Raw genomic sequence first — 16,357 nt, 5'->3', positions numbered from 1 at the left:
GTCTCGGTCGGGCACACAGTTTTAATCTGCCAGGAAGTTTCATATCAGCGCACACTCTGCTGCAGAGTGAAAATCTCATTCTGGAGAATCATTTAAGCTCAGAAAAATTCTTTTACATACATATTAAATCACTACCACTTATCTGTATTAGCTTACATGGAAAGTATAGCAGTGTGAAAGTTTCCATAACTTGTCATACTACAAATTACTTTTAAGATCAAAGGAAAGCACTCAACAAAAAGCAGAAGCATTGATTTGTCAATAGACGCACACGAAATACTGAAAACTTGTTTCTTTTGGAGTTACCCTGTGATAAGCTACACACACACAGTATGCATGCACTTCCTTCACTGACTTTCTACCGCATCTGCACATTTACCTCTTGGATCTCTACTTGCTACTGTTGATGACATCTCAATATATACCAAAGTCTCTCATGCCCATGGCCTTGGTTCTATCAAACACTACCTCTCCCTACGTGCTCAAGACTCCAAACCCACCACCTCATTCCTATACATCCTACCAACCATATCTTGACCCATGAATACTTTTCCTTTGAAGGGAAGGTTTACAAATAAACCAGTGGCACAGCCCAGGCTACCTGCATGGCACCCTCTTACGCCATAGGCCATCTAGAGGAAGCCCTCCTAGCCTCCCAAAACTTCCAACCACTAGTATGGTTTAGTACATTGATGATATCTTCATGATCTGAACTCAGGGTTTAAACACCCTATCCACATTAATTCAAAACCTCAACACCTTTTCTCCCATCTGTTTCACCTGGTCTCCTCCACCCAACATGCCACCTTCCTAGATGCTGACCTTCATCTTACAGATGGCTCTTCTCACATTTACATCCACATTAAACTAAGTAGCAAACAGTTCCTGTATTTTGACAGCCGTCATCCACTTCACACCAAAAAAATTGCTCCCCTACAGCCTAGCCGCCAGTGTACAGTGATGAGAACTACCTTGCTCAGTATGCAGAAGGCCTGACAAAGGTCTTCACAGACAGGTAACCTGATCCACAAACAGATTTCCCATGCCACATCCTCACACAACCCCAATCTTCCCACCACCCTGCAAGAATCAGCTAAAAGGAACCCTACCTCCTGTCACCAGTATCTCTCTGTACTCGTAACAACTGAATTGTACCCTTCGTCACAAATTTGATTCTCTCACACCTGTCCTGAAATGAGCCAGCTGACCTACACAACATCCTACCCCATCCCCATCCCCATGCCACTTGCACTCCTAACTCCTTGCCATAGGGATATGATCCCTGTGGTGACCAAGATGCAGTACCTATCCAATCCACCTACACAACACCTCTTACTTTAGTCCTGTCACAGGCTTATTGTACCCTACAAGAAGCTCAGTGAAAGCAGGCATGTTATATACCAACTCTGCTGCATACATTGCAGAGCCTTTTATTTTGGCATGACTACCAACCAGCTGTCCACAAGGATGAATGACACCTGGTAGTACAACATGCAGATGAGCACAACATGCTCAGTTTCAATCGCTGCTTCACAGCACAAGCCATCTGGATCCTCTTCTCCTTTGCTCCTGCAATTATTCTGGTCTCAGTTTCAGGTAACCCACTACCCTTGGACCCTCCACCAACAGTTTTTCCTTCCTCCATCCTATCACTCCCTCCTAATTCACATCCCCACATCATCCTCAGGTGTTGCTTCCCACCGGCAGCTGCAAATTTGTAAGCCCATGTACCTGATACTACCGCCCTCCTCCCCCCCCCCCCCCACCCCCCCCCCCCGCGCTCCCCACCCCTGTGTTCCTAGTCTGAAAACTGGCCTCCCTCCGAGCTGCTAACCACTCACCTAACACTCTAAAAGCTAGCAAATTTTCCTTCTTTTGTGTGCGCCTATCAGCAATTCAATGCTTCGGCTTATTGGTGTGTGGTCTCCTGTAATTCTAAATATTTACATTGTACAAGAGTTTTCCACAACATTCACACTTCAAATTAGGCAGATTTTCTTTCTAAACATTTACAACATTGTGTATAATTTTATTCTCCACAGGTGTGATCACTTTGTCTCCTGTAGCTCTAAAAAAAAATTTCTTTCATTTGAACTGAAAACATTGTCATTTTCAGTGTGTGTGTGTGTGTGTGTGTGTGTGTGTGTGTGTGTGTGTGTGTGTTAGTAATATATATGGTGGGAATACATAACAAATGGTCTCATTGGCAGCAATAATTTTTTTTAAAATTCTTGTTCCAGGTATAAAAACCATCCTCTCTATGTTTTGAAGAAGGACCTGCTTAAGTTCCAAGCCATATATCCTCCAGATGCACCTACACTTGGCTTTGTTCGTGGTCACCCTGTTTACGCTAGGGAATGTGTCCACACATTGCACTCCAGGGAAATATGGCTGAAAGAGGCAAAAGTAGTCAGGCTCGGAGAAACACCATACAAGATAGTAAAAGCACGTCCAAAGTGGGACCGTGTAAGAACTTTGAATTTATCTATCATAATTTGACATTTAATCATATTAATATTTTTGTCATAAAGTAAGATTTGGTTTTTCTTATAAAATAGTAAAAGAATAAACGAAGGAATTAGATCTGCATGACCACCCCTTTGTTTAAATGCATCAGTCTGCGACATTTTCAGAAGTTGCAGCAAAGACTAGTATTCTTGAAATGATAATTAAGCGGGAAAACGCCGGCAGACAGGCACAAGAACAAAACACACACACAGAATTACTAGCTTTCGCAACCGATGGTTGCTTCTTCAGGAAGGAGAGGGAAAGACGAAAGGATGTGGGTTTTAAGGGAGAGGGTAAGGAGTCATTCCAATCCCGGGAGCGGAAAGACTTCCCTTAGGGGGAAAAAAAAGGACAGGTGTACACTCGCGCGCGCGCACACACACACAGGCACACATATCCATCCGCACATACACAGACACAAGCAGACATATTTAGGCAAAAAGTAAGGGCAGAGATGTCAGTCGAGGCGGAAGTACAGAGGCAAAGAAGTTGTTGAAAGACAGGTGAAGTATGAGCGGCGGCAACTTGAAATTAGCGGAGGTTGAGGCCTGGCGGATATCGAGAAGAGAGGATATCAAAGGGAGAGCCACGTGTGAAAGCACCCACGTGATTTACCAACTGACCTGCCTGCACTGTGATGCTTTCTATGTGGGAATGACCAGCAACAAACTGTCTATTCGCATGAATGGACACAGGCAGACAGTGTTTGTTGGTAATGAGGATCACCCTGTGGCTAAACATGCCTTGGTGCACGGCTAGCACATCTTGGCACAGTGTTACACCATCCGAGTTATCTGGATACTTCCCACCAACACCAACCTATCCGAACTTCGGAGATGGGAACTCGCCCTTCAGTATATCCTCTCTTCTCGATATCCGCCAGGCCTCAACCTCCGCTAATTTCAAGTTGTCGCTGCTCATACTTCACCTGTCTTTCAACAACTTCTTTGCCTCTGTACTTCCGCCTCGACTGACATCTCTGCCCTTACTCTTTGCCTAAATATGCCTGCTTGTGTCTGTGTATGTGCGGATGGATATGTGTGCGTGTGTGTGTGTGTGTGTGTGTGTGCGCGCGCGAGTGTACACCTGTCTTTTTTTTCCCTCTAAGGGAAGTCTTTCCGCTCCCGGGATTGGAATGACTCCTTACCCTCTCCCTTAAAACCCACATCCTTTCGTCTTTCCCTCTCCTTCCTGAAGAAGCAACCATCGGTTGCGAAAGCTAGTAATTCTGTGTGTGTGTTTTGTTCTTGTGCCTGTCTGCTGGCGTTTTCCCGCTTGGTAAGTCTTGGAATCTTTGTTTTTAATATATATATATACTTTTAAAAAATGAAAACTTAGTGGGGACAAGAGGTGGAAGTTGTATAAAAAATATGCTGAGGATATTATATTTTCTTCCCGAATAAGCAGTGTTACTGACAAGGAAAATTTGGTGATATATTGATAGCACTGTGTTTGTCACAAAAGACAGTAACTGTATAAAAAAAATGAGATTGGCTTGCTGTTCAGGAAAATTAGCTGCTATTTGGGTTGCTGCAATTATACTTTCTGTCTATTATTGGGAGCAGTGGGAATATGATGTAAGACAGTTCTAGGGAATTCGTGGAAATTGCTAGCAGTGTAGCAGGTGAGCAGATTATCTCATTGTTTGTGAAGCTCATTCTGATCCAATGTCATGTGATCTCTGTCCAAATATAGTTGTATATTGAGAGTATGATATTACAGAATTAAGACACAATCTCTTGTTGTAATGTCCCTTTGTCACATCTTGATACAATAATAGTAATAGATTTGTTGATGTGTTTGCTGTGGGAAGTGTGCTGATCATAATATTAATGGTTTCTTCTGGGCAGTTACAAAGCTTTTCCAATAATTTGTTTCCTTTTTCTTCCCTTTCTTTCTGCTCCCATTAACCTGTTGAGTTTTTCATCTATAATTTTCTTTTTTTCTTGTTCTGTACTCCCTAAAGTTTTGTCTTGGTGCTGCATATATGTTACAATTTTTTGTATATTTAATGACTTTTGTCCTTGAACTGTTGTTGTTTGGATTTTCTACATATCTCGTTAATTAAATTTCTGAACAACTTGTGTCTCCCCTTCTTTTTTTCCACCAAGTGATTTCTTCTTCATCCTGGCATCACTTCTGTTATCCACAGCTGCCCTCTTTAGGCTGCTTTTAATTACTATGGTGCCAGGACTGACAGGTATCAACCCTGTAAATGGCAGGGTAATATTCCAGGATGGTTTGAAGTCGTGGTATTAGAAATTCAGAAGTATCAACATTATATATTATTCAGCAAGAGCTTGTACAGCTGCTGAGATGGTGCCTCGGTGGCGTGCGGGACCCTGGGTGATGGAGCTTGCCTCAGGAGAACACTTGGCAGTGGCCAGTGGAGGGTGCCAGGCAGGAAGGTGGCTACAGCAGCGGTGCAGTGTCAGTGTCCAGAGGGGCATTTGGCATCCCACCCACAGCAGAATTTGAGTTGGATGGTCAGCCTACAGCTTGCAGTGGGGCTCTGTGTGTGATGCATCAAGGCATGAATTGTGAAACAAAGTCCCGGAGACATCCAGAAGTTGCCCTATGGCAGCCTGAAGAAGGCCCCATCTGGATGGGTGCCCATTTAAGCTCCAGTGGCATCAGGCTAGTTACAGATGAGGCTGGGTGACCCACATAGGGATGAAGACTGGTGTGAAGCAGTTCTCAACATACACAATAGTCAAAGAAATACCACTAGGCTTGAGCGTGTTCTGTTATGACTAGAGACAGGATTATACGCATTTGCATGTTGCATATGCATTTGCATATTTGGCTCCTTTTCATCAGTTATTGCATATTTTAACTGAAAACCAGTGATAATATGTATTTTTGCTCTTTGTTTGCAATATTTTAAAAATTTAGATAGGTGGTCTCTAGCTCAATCTAGTTTTAATGCCTCATAGATTGACCACGACCTACAACTGTGTGCAATCCCCAACTGAGAGGCCACTGCAAAGTGAAATCATTACAGAAAAGGAACAGGTAAACAGAGTCAATATTGTGCACTTTTCCAGCCCATTGATGGTGAAGTCTACTAGGAAAGATGTTGACCCAACATAATCTTAATACCTTTGATTTGGCACTTAAAACACCTCTTTCATGTTTTACACATTTATAACTCTTTGAGGAGTCATGTTTTTGCAAAGTAGTTTTAGTTTTTTGTGCTTTCATCTTGCCTGTGGTCGAACTCTCTCTCTCTCTCTCTCTCTCTCTCTCTCTCTCTCTCTCTCTCTCTCTCTCTCTCCCTCCCTCCCTCCCTCCCTCCCTCCCTCCCCTCCCCTCCCCCCACATCCCCCCACATCCCCCCTCTCTCTAAATTACTGAATCTCAACTGTCACAGTCACTATTGGTTTCAGTACCAGACCTTTGCAGTCATTAATTTGATTTTTGAATCTTTAGTTTAGTATAATATAATAAATCTGATATTGTTTTTCACACACACACCCTTCCCCCCGCTCCCCCCCCCCCCCAAACATCACCCACATACGTTGATTTCTCAAAAATTGTATTCATTATAATTAACCTGAGTGCAGCAGACAATTCTATTAATACCCCTCCCTTCTAATTTTGCTTTTGAAAGATTGACCACTCAAATTATTTCCTGTTGATTCTCTCCACTGACAGCTGAATTTCAAGTTCAGTCATGATAAAAATCCTATCATGTTTAACATATATAAAATATTGTGTTCCTATTGAAATTTCATTGACTTCTGCATGTGACTGACAGGTTTTCTGCATGAGTATTGCTGGGTATATACATTTAATTTCATTATCACTGGGAAATTTAACTGTATTTTCCAATGGAAGCTCTTGTTGGAATATAAACAACTTCAAGGAAAATGTTAATAACTCACCAAATAGCAGAGGTGCTGGGCTGTCGAAAGACATGTAAATGAGTCAGTGCAGAGATTATGTCGCATCAGTTGTCCATATGTGTGGCAAGCCCTGTGTTTCATATCCACCTGCCTGTGTAGTAGCACTTATAGGATATTGTTTAGAAGGCAGGACAGCTCACTGAATGCCCTTATCATTGCTGTTGGATCTGTCTGCATTTGTTGGACAATCTGTTGATCTTTATTCCTTGCGGTGTGTGTTGGACGTCCATATCCCACACATCATGCATGCTTGTCTTCCTGTATCAGTTGCCACCAACAACTTTCAATGCTGATGTATGTAAGACCAGTGCGATGCGCAGTACAATGATAGAACCACCCAGCCCATTGCAGCCCCATGGTGTTGCTCCTCATGAACTCTGCGCCTGGGAAATGTGCTGTCAAACACATCTCTTTGGCATAATGCTCATTCAGGTGATGCTACCCACAGTACTACTGACAGGTGAGGTAGTTTGGGGCCATCTTGTGTAAACTGATGGCCACATCAGCCCAAGCTCCTCCGTGATGGCCGACCGTGCAGAAGTAATCATTCCTGTAGCTGATGATATGCAACATTACCACCCAGTTTGCAGTGGATCTGTTGAGTTCTTTTGGGTGCATTTTTCAATGGTGATTAGTGTATAAGTGAAATTGCTGGTATGAAAAGAGGTGGTTCGTTTTAAGTTCTAGCTGGAAGTTACATTACGACACATCAGAAGCAGCTTTCACTACATGAAAATTTATGTTTGGTGAGGTATGTTCTAGCTTTTGGACAATTCGTTCTTTGCTCTGACGAAGGATTCATTTGAAAGCTGTAAAAAATCTTAGTTTCATGTAAATCAGTAGGCTCTTTCCATCGTCGTTCAAAGTAAAATCTTCTATGTTGTTTGGCCACATCATGTTCCTCTTCAATTTCTTCTAAATATTCAGTGGTTTGAACCCTTTTCTGGGATCTTCTTCATGATTGTTCCCAATTATCTGAACACTATCAAAGAGCTGTCACATTCACTTGTGAGTGCGGAAAAACTCCCTTTTATAAGTGAACACAACACTGGTCTTTGACAGTATTCAACTAACCTGCAACATCAGAAGACCCCAGCAGAAGGGTCAAAACATTGATTTTAAATGTGAATATTTTAGGTTAGGCTTTACCGTGTCAGTTATTGACATTAAATGAAACAACAAGTTTACTGTTACCAGTCACCGTTTTATTCATTTCCACGATGCGTTTCAAAGGTTTAAACCTCCATCATCGGGTCGATTTACATTAGTTAGTATGACATTTGTGTGTGTGTTGTGTTACGATTTTTTTGGAGGAACTTGTGGCACTGCCTAGTGGAGAAACAATACACTATTTCAGAACATGGTTTTGGTTTTCTTCTGACAAAATCCTCAAAACACTCCAAATATACAAACACCAAACGAAAAAACCGGAATCCATCTTAAATGACAAAAACGACAATATTTACAAAAGTATCATCTCTGTTTTCAGCAACTGCCTACAGTCTTCAAATGCGCGCGCGCACACACACACACACACACACACACACACACACACACACACACACACACGTCTTAATATTTACCATAAATATTGACAGCTGCCAAGAGTACGAGAGATTGACATCATTTACAGATAATTCATCATGCCAACAGCTTGTACCCCTTGTCAGCTTGAAACTGTGTGTACATCAACTACATCTCCTCAACATCACCTCGAAATGCTTTAAACAATTATTCTTTGCACTTTGCGATTAAGTCTTCTCTTCTGCTTAACCTTGCACCCAGCAGATTCCAGACGCCATATTTGTTTACAAATGTGACCATATACATGTGATGTGTTTCGACAGTGAAAGGAACCTGCGACCATTGAAGGTACTCTAGTTTACTTATTTTATGTTTACCATTAGATATCAGTTTAATTTTTTGTCAGAAGAAATACAAAACCATGTTCTGAAATAGTGTCTTGTTTCTCCACTAGGCAGTGCCACAAGTTCCTCCAAAACATCGTAACGCAACACACACACAAATGTCATACTAAATAATGTAAGTCCACCCGATGATGGAGGCTTAAACCTTTGAAACGCGCTGTGGAAATAAATAAAACGGTGACTGGTAACAGTAAACTTGCTGTTTCATTTAAAAACATTGATTGTTAGAAAGTAACATGACACAACATAATAATTTAAGAGATTTTTACCTTCATTTTCTGTCTTGCTTATGGGCCTGTCAACAGTTCAATGCCTCAACCTTTACTCCTTCCATTAGTTATGAGGCATGTTGAGAAAGTAAATGTACTAGATTTTTCATACTTTTTGGATAAAATGTACTTGAAAAAATTATAGGATATTTTTGGTGTGTTTGTTGACTATTTTTCCACATAATTGCCATACATTTCAATGCATATGGTAAACAAAGACACAAAAGCCCTCCTCGAGCTTCGCCCCCAGCTCCTTCCCTCACTTCAGAACCTTTTCCTGCAACTGCTTGTCGGTTGAATCTGAAGGCACCAAGTTGGGAAGGGAGGGTTCAGAACAGCCCAACCAAATGAGTCCAAGAGCACTATGGTGGCTAAGGCTGTGTGGTGATGGGTGTTGTGCAGCAAGCACACTCCTCTCATCACCATTCCCCTCCTTTAGTTTTGAATGCCACAATATTGTCATACATTGATGGTCTCCTCCTTAGGCAGAAATCGACCAAAATGATGCCGTTTTGATCCCAAAACACCGAAGCTATAATTTTTTTCTAAAAAGTATGGTCTTTGAATTCTTTGGCATATGGGGAATTGATGTGATGCAAATGTGGTGAGTGTCTTTTTGTCTCTGGTGTGTAATTAGCCATCCACAGTCCATCTACAGGCACAGTAGAAGTCAGAAAATCCTCACGTCCAATTCAAATTGCTCAAGAAACTTGGAGCCCTACTGACAAGATTTTTCTTGGGCTGTTTTGTCATCTTTTCTGTGACCCATCTTGTGTTCAGTTTCCAGTATCCCAGTGTTTCTGTGAGTGTCTCATATAAAAGGGAGTTCTAGAAATAACACCTTCACCATAAACAGTTTTGAATTGCGAAAACATTTTGGTAGGTGGTATTCCTTCCATGAGTAGGAAGCGGATCACAGCACATGGTTCGCACTTGATGGCATTTCTTACTGACGTACTTGATCAACTGGACACCCCAACATGAGTTTACATAGTGCTGTTTTCCTGCAATGCTCACTCTGGTCAGGGCATATTCCTATACTACTCAGTGTTGATAATGCTCAAGAAAACAGACCATTATGGACACAGTAAACTTACTGTCTGAACTTACCTCAAGTATTTCACAAAGGACTTTCCAATTTTAAAATGTCGATTATGATGAACAAACAGCCTTCAGGCTAAAGCATTCTATTAGGTGTAGATGGAAAGCTACAGTCAATGTTGTTGTTGTTGTTTTTGTTTTTGTGGTAGTCTTCAGTTCAAAGGCTGGTTTGATGCAGCTCTCCATGCTACTATATCCGTTGCAAGCTTCTTCATCTCCAAGTACCTATTGCAACCTACATCCTTCTGAAGCTGCTTATTGTATTTATCTCTTGGTCTCCTTCTAAGATTTTCACCCTCCACGCTGCCCTCCAATACTAAATTAGTGATCCCTTGATGTGTCAGAACACGCCCTACCAACCAATCCCTTCTTCCAGTCTAGTTTTGCCACAAACACCTCTTCTCCCCAATTCTGTTCTGTACGTCATCATTAGTTACGTGATGTATCCATCTAATCTTCAGCATTCTTCTGTAGCACCACATTTCGAAAGCCTCTTTCCCTTCTTGTCTAAACTTTTTATTGTCCTTGTTTCACTTCCATACATGGCTGCACTCCATACAAATACTTTCAGAAAAGACTTCCTGACACTTAAATCTATACTTGAAGTTAACAAATTTCTCTTCTTCAAAAACGTTTTCCTTGCTATTGCCAGTCTACATTTTATATACTCTCTGCTTTGACAATCATCAGTTATTTTGCTCCCGAAATAGCAAAACTCCTTTACTACTTTGAGTGTCTCATTTCCTAATCTAATTCCCTCAGCATCATCTGATTTAATTCAACTACATTCTATTATCCTCATTTTGCTTTTGTTGATGTTCATCTTATATCCTGCTTTCAAGACACTGTCCATTCCGTTCAAATGCTCTTCCAGGTCCTTTCCTGTCTCTTGACAGAATTACAATGTCATCAGCAAACCTTAAAGTTCAAATTTCTTCTCCATGGACTTTAATACCTACTCCAAATTTTTCTTTTGTTTCCTTTACAGCTTGATCAATATTATAGATTGAATGATATGGGGGATATGCTACAACCATATCTGACACCCTTCCCAACGACTGCTTCCCTTTCATGCCCCTTGACTCTTATAACTGCCATCTGGTTTCTGTACAAATTGTAAATAGCCGTCACTCTCTTTATTTTACCCCTGCCACCTTCAGAATTTTAAGAAAGTATTCTAGTCAACATTGTCAAAAGCTTTCTCCAAGTCTACAAATGCTAGAAACGTATGTTTGCCTTTCCTTAATCTACCTTCTGAGATTATTTTGTTTGCAGGGCGGGAATTGCCTCACGAGTTCCAGTATTTCTACAGAATCCAAACTGATTCTACGCAATGTTGACTTCTATCAGTTTTTCCATTCGTCTGTAAAAAAATTGTGATAGTATTTTGCAGCCATGACTTATTAAACTGATAGTTCGGTAATTTTCACATCTGTCAACACCTGCTTTCTTTGGGATTGGAATTATAATATTCTTTTTGATGTCTGAGGGTACTTCACCTGTCTCGTACATCTTGCTCTCCAGATGGCAGTGTTTTGTCAATGATAGATTGTGAAAATGAGTGGAAGATTCAACAGAATTATATAAATTTTATCCTTTCTGTTTGCTGCAGATAACCCTTTACTTTACTGTCAATTTCCCTTTTCAAATAGTTGAAAGTCTGGGTTGGAATAACAATTATATGAAATAGGAGAGATTGATACATACGCTATTGACACGTAAATAGGCTCTTCGAAAGGAGTCTCTTAGATCTTACTGGCAACCTATCCGGACTTTACATTGGTAGCACTAAGTATTTACTGGTGGCTGACTTGTCTGGTGCAAAAGTAATTTTCTTTGGAGGCCACTGCCTAGAGTTATGATTAAAATTCTGAAACCAAGGTTAGGCTATAGAATATCAACACTTTCATATAATTTGATTTATTCAAGCAGCACACTCCAGGAAAGCTGCCAGGAGACATGATTGTTATTGTTGCATGTTTAATTGGCTTTATGAGTGACACGTCATGACAATGATAGGATCTGTGAACTATTGTGCCACCCAGCCTACCATACTGCAGCACCAATTTGGTGTGAACTATTCCCACTTGTAGCCACACGTTTACTGTGCCAGTATAGCACCATCCACCAAACTGCAACAGTGTTTGGAGGAGCTACTGTTGCATACAAGATACCATACCTCAGCATCTTTCTGGAGTGAGCCACATTAGCTTTGTGACCTTTTCCCAAATTTCCCTTTACACACCATGAACATAATCTCTGTACCAAAAAGGTTATTCTTATTAGTTTAATATCTGAAATGTCCTGCATTACATGTTGTCTAGGTACTGAGTGGTAAAATGCACCAGGCTCCTGGTAGTGGTATTTTACATCAGAGAGGCACTGCAATCAGTCAGCCTTACTGCTGTCTCCTGTGCCCCCAAACGTTTCTTGTGAATCAGTCTGTCTATTAGTGAAAATTGTACCATAATCCATCCCTAGAGTAGTTCCTTGGATCATTTCAGACATACAGATAGAAAAGGGGTGTGACTTGAGGGGTAGGGAGAGCATGGTGACGGTTTTATATAATAGAAAGAAACTTCCACATGGGAAAAATATATTAAAAACAAAGATTCCAAGACTTACCAAGCGGGAAAGCGCCGGTAGACAGGCACAATAAAATAACACACACACACACACACACACACACACACACACACACACACACACACACACACACACACAAAATTACGAGCTTTCGCAACCGGCGGTTGCTTCGTCAGGAAAGAGGGAAGGGGAGGGAAAGACGAAAGGATGTGGGTTTTAAGGGAGAGGGTAAGGAGCATTCCAATCCCGGGAGACTTACCTTAGGGGGGAAAAAAGGATAGGTACACACACACACACACACACACACACACACACACACACACACACACACACATATATATATATATACAGACACAAGCAGACATATTTAAAGGCAAAGAGTTCGGGCACAGATGTCAGTCGAGGCGGAAGTACAGAGGCAAAGATGATGTTGAAAGACAGGTGAGGTATGAGTGGCAGCAATTTGAAATTAGCAGAGAGTGAGGCCTGGCGGATATCGAGAAGAGAGGATATCCTGAAGGGCAAGTTCCCATCTCCGGAGTTCTGACAGGTTGGTGTTAGTGGGAAGTATCCAGATAACTCGGACGGTGTAACACTGTGCCAAGATGTGCTGGCCGTGCGCCAAGGCATGTTTAGCCACAGGATGATCCTCATTACCAACAAACACTGTCTGCCTGTGTCCATTCATGCGAATGGACAGTTTGTTGCTGGTCATTCCCACATAGAAAGCATCACAGTGCAGGCAGGTCAGTTGGTAAATCACATGGGTGCTTTCACATGTGGCTCTGCCTTTGATCGTGTACACCTTCCGGGTTACAGGACTGGAGTAGGTGGTGGTGGGAGGGTGCATGGGACAGGTTTTACACCGGGAGCTTTTGTTTGGTAAGTCCCATATATATATGACAGAATTCTTCTAAAGCTATAGAATGAACCCAAGTGCACGGGCACGCGCCAACACCGTCACACACACACACACACACACACACACACACACACACACACACACACACACACACACACACGTGTACTTGTGCGTGTGACCACTGTAATCTCTTAAGTGCTAACACCCATCTCCAGTGAGCAACAATCTCAACTGGGGTGGGTATTTAGGAGTTAGAGAAGAGTGCAGTGTGGGAAGGAAATGGATTGTAGGGTAGGGGTGAATGGGAAGATGAAGTAGTGCCATCTGTGAGAGCGTTCAGGGATGTGGTGTAGCTGTATGGTGTGTATGGTGGGATGGATGGATGGCTGGCTGTGCAGGGTGCAAGGGGGGGGGGGGGGGGAGAGATACGGAGATAACCATAGAAGGGGAAAGGACTACGTAACTGTGCTGGTGGAATAGCAAGTGTGTGTGTGTGTGTGTGTGTGTGTGTGTGTGTGTGAGAGAGAGAGAGAGAGAGAGAGAGAGAGAGAGAGAGAGGGAGGGGTCCCCCTAATGCAATTCAGAAAAGCAGGTATTGGTGAGAAGAAAGCAGTTGGCACAGGCTGTGAAGCAGCTGCTCAAGCCGTGCGCACCGTTTTTGTGTTGTATGCTCAGCAACTGGGTGGTCCAGCTGTGTCTTGGCCACAACTTCTCAGAGGCTATTCATGTGGACAGACAGCTTGTTAGTGGTCTTGCCTCATAGAAGGCTGCGCAGTGTTGCAGATTATTTGGTAGACCATAACGGTGGTCCTGCGTTTGATGAGATAGGAGATGCCTTTGTCAGGACTGGAGTAGGTGATAATGGAAGGCTGTATGGAACAGGTCTTGCATATAGGTCTATTGAAGGGGTCCATGCCATGGGGCAAGTTGTTGCAACCAGATGTGAAATAGGGATAGGAGAATATTGGGGAGGTTGGGTACGTGGCGTACTACTGGAGTGGGTGTGGTGGGAGGATATTTCTCATTTAAGAGCACGAGAAATCACCAGAACCCTGGCAGGGAATATGATTCAGTTGCTCCAGTCCCTGGTTTTCTGAACGTTAGAATTAGTGTTACCATATTTTTTGTCTATGTCTTTTTAAGAATTTGAGATCTGTACTAGATTTCATGTTGATGTGATCACAACAGTTGTCTGTTGCTTGTAATACTAATACAATGATGTGGATTAGTTGATGATATACTTGTTTCAGGTCATAGTTTTACAGTTCAAGATCATTTTTCTAATATTTCATTGTCATCTGTTTGTTATTAGATGAGTGGTAAAGTGGTCAAAGATATCCCACTTGAAATCTTTGGGCCGTGGCAAGTTGAAGACTATGTCCCACCAACTGCGGTTGATGGCAAGGTTCCAAGGAATGCATATGGCAATGTGGAACTGTTCAAACCAAGTATGCTGCCTGGAGGCACTGTCCACATGCAAAGTAAGTAAATTAAACACATCCAGACATTGCCAGGAAATATTTAGTGCCCAACACTAATAGTAATTCAGACAAATTTTAGCATACATAGTAATTCATGCGGGGCATTATATCCTGTATATACTAAAGCAGTGTACACACAACAGGATTGGCAAATAATGCTAGGAATATGTTGTGGTGCTCCCTCTCCCCCTCCCTCTCCCCCTCCCTCTCCCCCTCCCTCTCCCCCTCCCTCTCCCCCCTCCCTCTCCCCCCTCCCTCTCCCCCCTCCCTCTCCCCCTCCCTCTCCCCCTCCCTCTCCCCCTCCCTCTCCCCCTCCCTCTCCCCCTCCCTCTCCCCCTCCCTCTCCCCCTCCCTCTCCCCCTCCCTCTCCCCCCTCCCTCTCCCCCCTCCCTCTCCCCCCTCCCTCTCCCCCCTCCCTCTCCCCCCTCCCTCTCCCCCCTCCCTCCCTCTCCCCCCTCCCTCCCTCTCCCCCCTCCCTCCCTCTCCCCCCTCCCTCCCTCTCCCCCCTCCCTCCCTCTCCCCCCTCCCTCCCTCTCGCCCCTCCCTCCCTCTCGCCCCTCCCTCCCTCTCGCCCCTCCCTCCCTCTCCCCCCTCCCTCCCTCTCCCCCTCCCTCCCTCTCCCCCCTCCCTCCCTCTCCCCCCTCCCTCGCTCTCCCCCCTCCCTCGCTCTCCCCCCTCCCTCGCTCTCCCCCCTCCCTCGCTCTCCCCCCTCCCTCGCTCTCCCCCCTCCCTCGCTCTCCCCCCTCCCTCGCTCTCCCCCCTCCCTCGCTCTCCCCCCTCCCTCGCTCTCCCCCCTCCCTCGCTCTCCCCCCTCCCTCGCTCTCCCCCCTCCCTCGCTCTCCCCCCTCCCTCGCTCTCCCCCCTCCCTCGCTCTCCCCCCTCCCTCGCTCTCCCCCCTCCCTCGCTCTCCCCCCTCCCTCGCTCTCCCCCCTCCCTCGCTCTCCCCCCTCCCTCGCTCTCCCCCCTCCCTCGCTCTCCCCCCTCCCTCGCTCTCCCCCCACCCTCGCTCTCCCCCCACCCTCGCTCTCCCCCCACCCTCGCTCTCCCCCCACCCTCGCTCTCCCCCCACCCTCGCTCTCCCCCCACCCTCGCTCTCCCCCCACCCTCGCTCTCCCCCCACCCTCGCTCTCCCCCCACCCTCGCTCTCCCCCCACCCTCGCTCTCCCCCCCACCCTCGCTCTCCCCCCACCCTCGCTCTCCCCCCACCCTCGCTCTCCCCCCACCCTCGCTCTCCCCCCACCCTCGCTCTCCCCCCACCCTCGCTCTCCCCCCTCCCTCGCTCTCCCCCCTCCCTCGCTCTCCCCCCTCCCTCGCTCTCCCCCCTCCCTCGCTCTCCCCCCTCCCTCGCTCTCCCCCCTCCCTCGCTCTCCCCCCTCCCTCGCTCTCTCTCTACACCCCCCTCTCTCTCCCCCCACCCTCGCTCTCTCTCTACACCCCCCTCTCTCTCCCCCCTGCGCCTCTCCCCACCACCCACTCCGCCTCTCCCCACCCCACTACACATCCCCCCCACTACGCCTCTCCTCCCCTCTCATTTTTCACATAACCATATTGTTTTCTCTGTTGAGCAACTGACAGTACTGGGGATTGCTCAATGTACAAGTACAGTTTCTGCATCTGACTCGATTCTGAAAAAATTATGTAGACAAAATGCTATTTATTACTCACATAAACCTTAATGCACACTACAGTGACATAAACATAAACCATTACAAAA

The 16,357-nt window shown here is 44.7% G+C and overlaps 1 protein-coding gene across 3 annotated transcripts in view; it reads left to right on the top strand.

Moving 5' to 3' along the window:
• LOC126282224 (DNA repair protein complementing XP-C cells homolog) overlaps positions 1-16,357 on the top strand; it is a 289,038-nt gene that overhangs the window by 254,101 nt on the left and 18,580 nt on the right. The window contains exons 3-4 of one of the 3 annotated variants that reach the window (XM_049981789.1): positions 2,241-2,466; positions 14,475-14,643. The exons of the other annotated variants lie outside the window; for them this stretch is intronic. Of the exons in view, the coding sequence (XP_049837746.1) occupies positions 2,241-2,466; positions 14,475-14,643 (395 nt within the window). The remainder of the gene's footprint in view (positions 1-2,240; positions 2,467-14,474; positions 14,644-16,357) is intronic. 3 annotated transcript variants of the gene reach the window in all.

Source organism: Schistocerca gregaria, chromosome 7, assembly GCF_023897955.1.
Source record: "Schistocerca gregaria isolate iqSchGreg1 chromosome 7, iqSchGreg1.2, whole genome shotgun sequence".
Taxonomy (NCBI): domain Eukaryota; kingdom Metazoa; phylum Arthropoda; class Insecta; order Orthoptera; family Acrididae; genus Schistocerca; species Schistocerca gregaria.
Note: the sequence above shows the minus strand (reverse complement) of the source record. Positions and strands in the feature narration are given on the sequence as shown.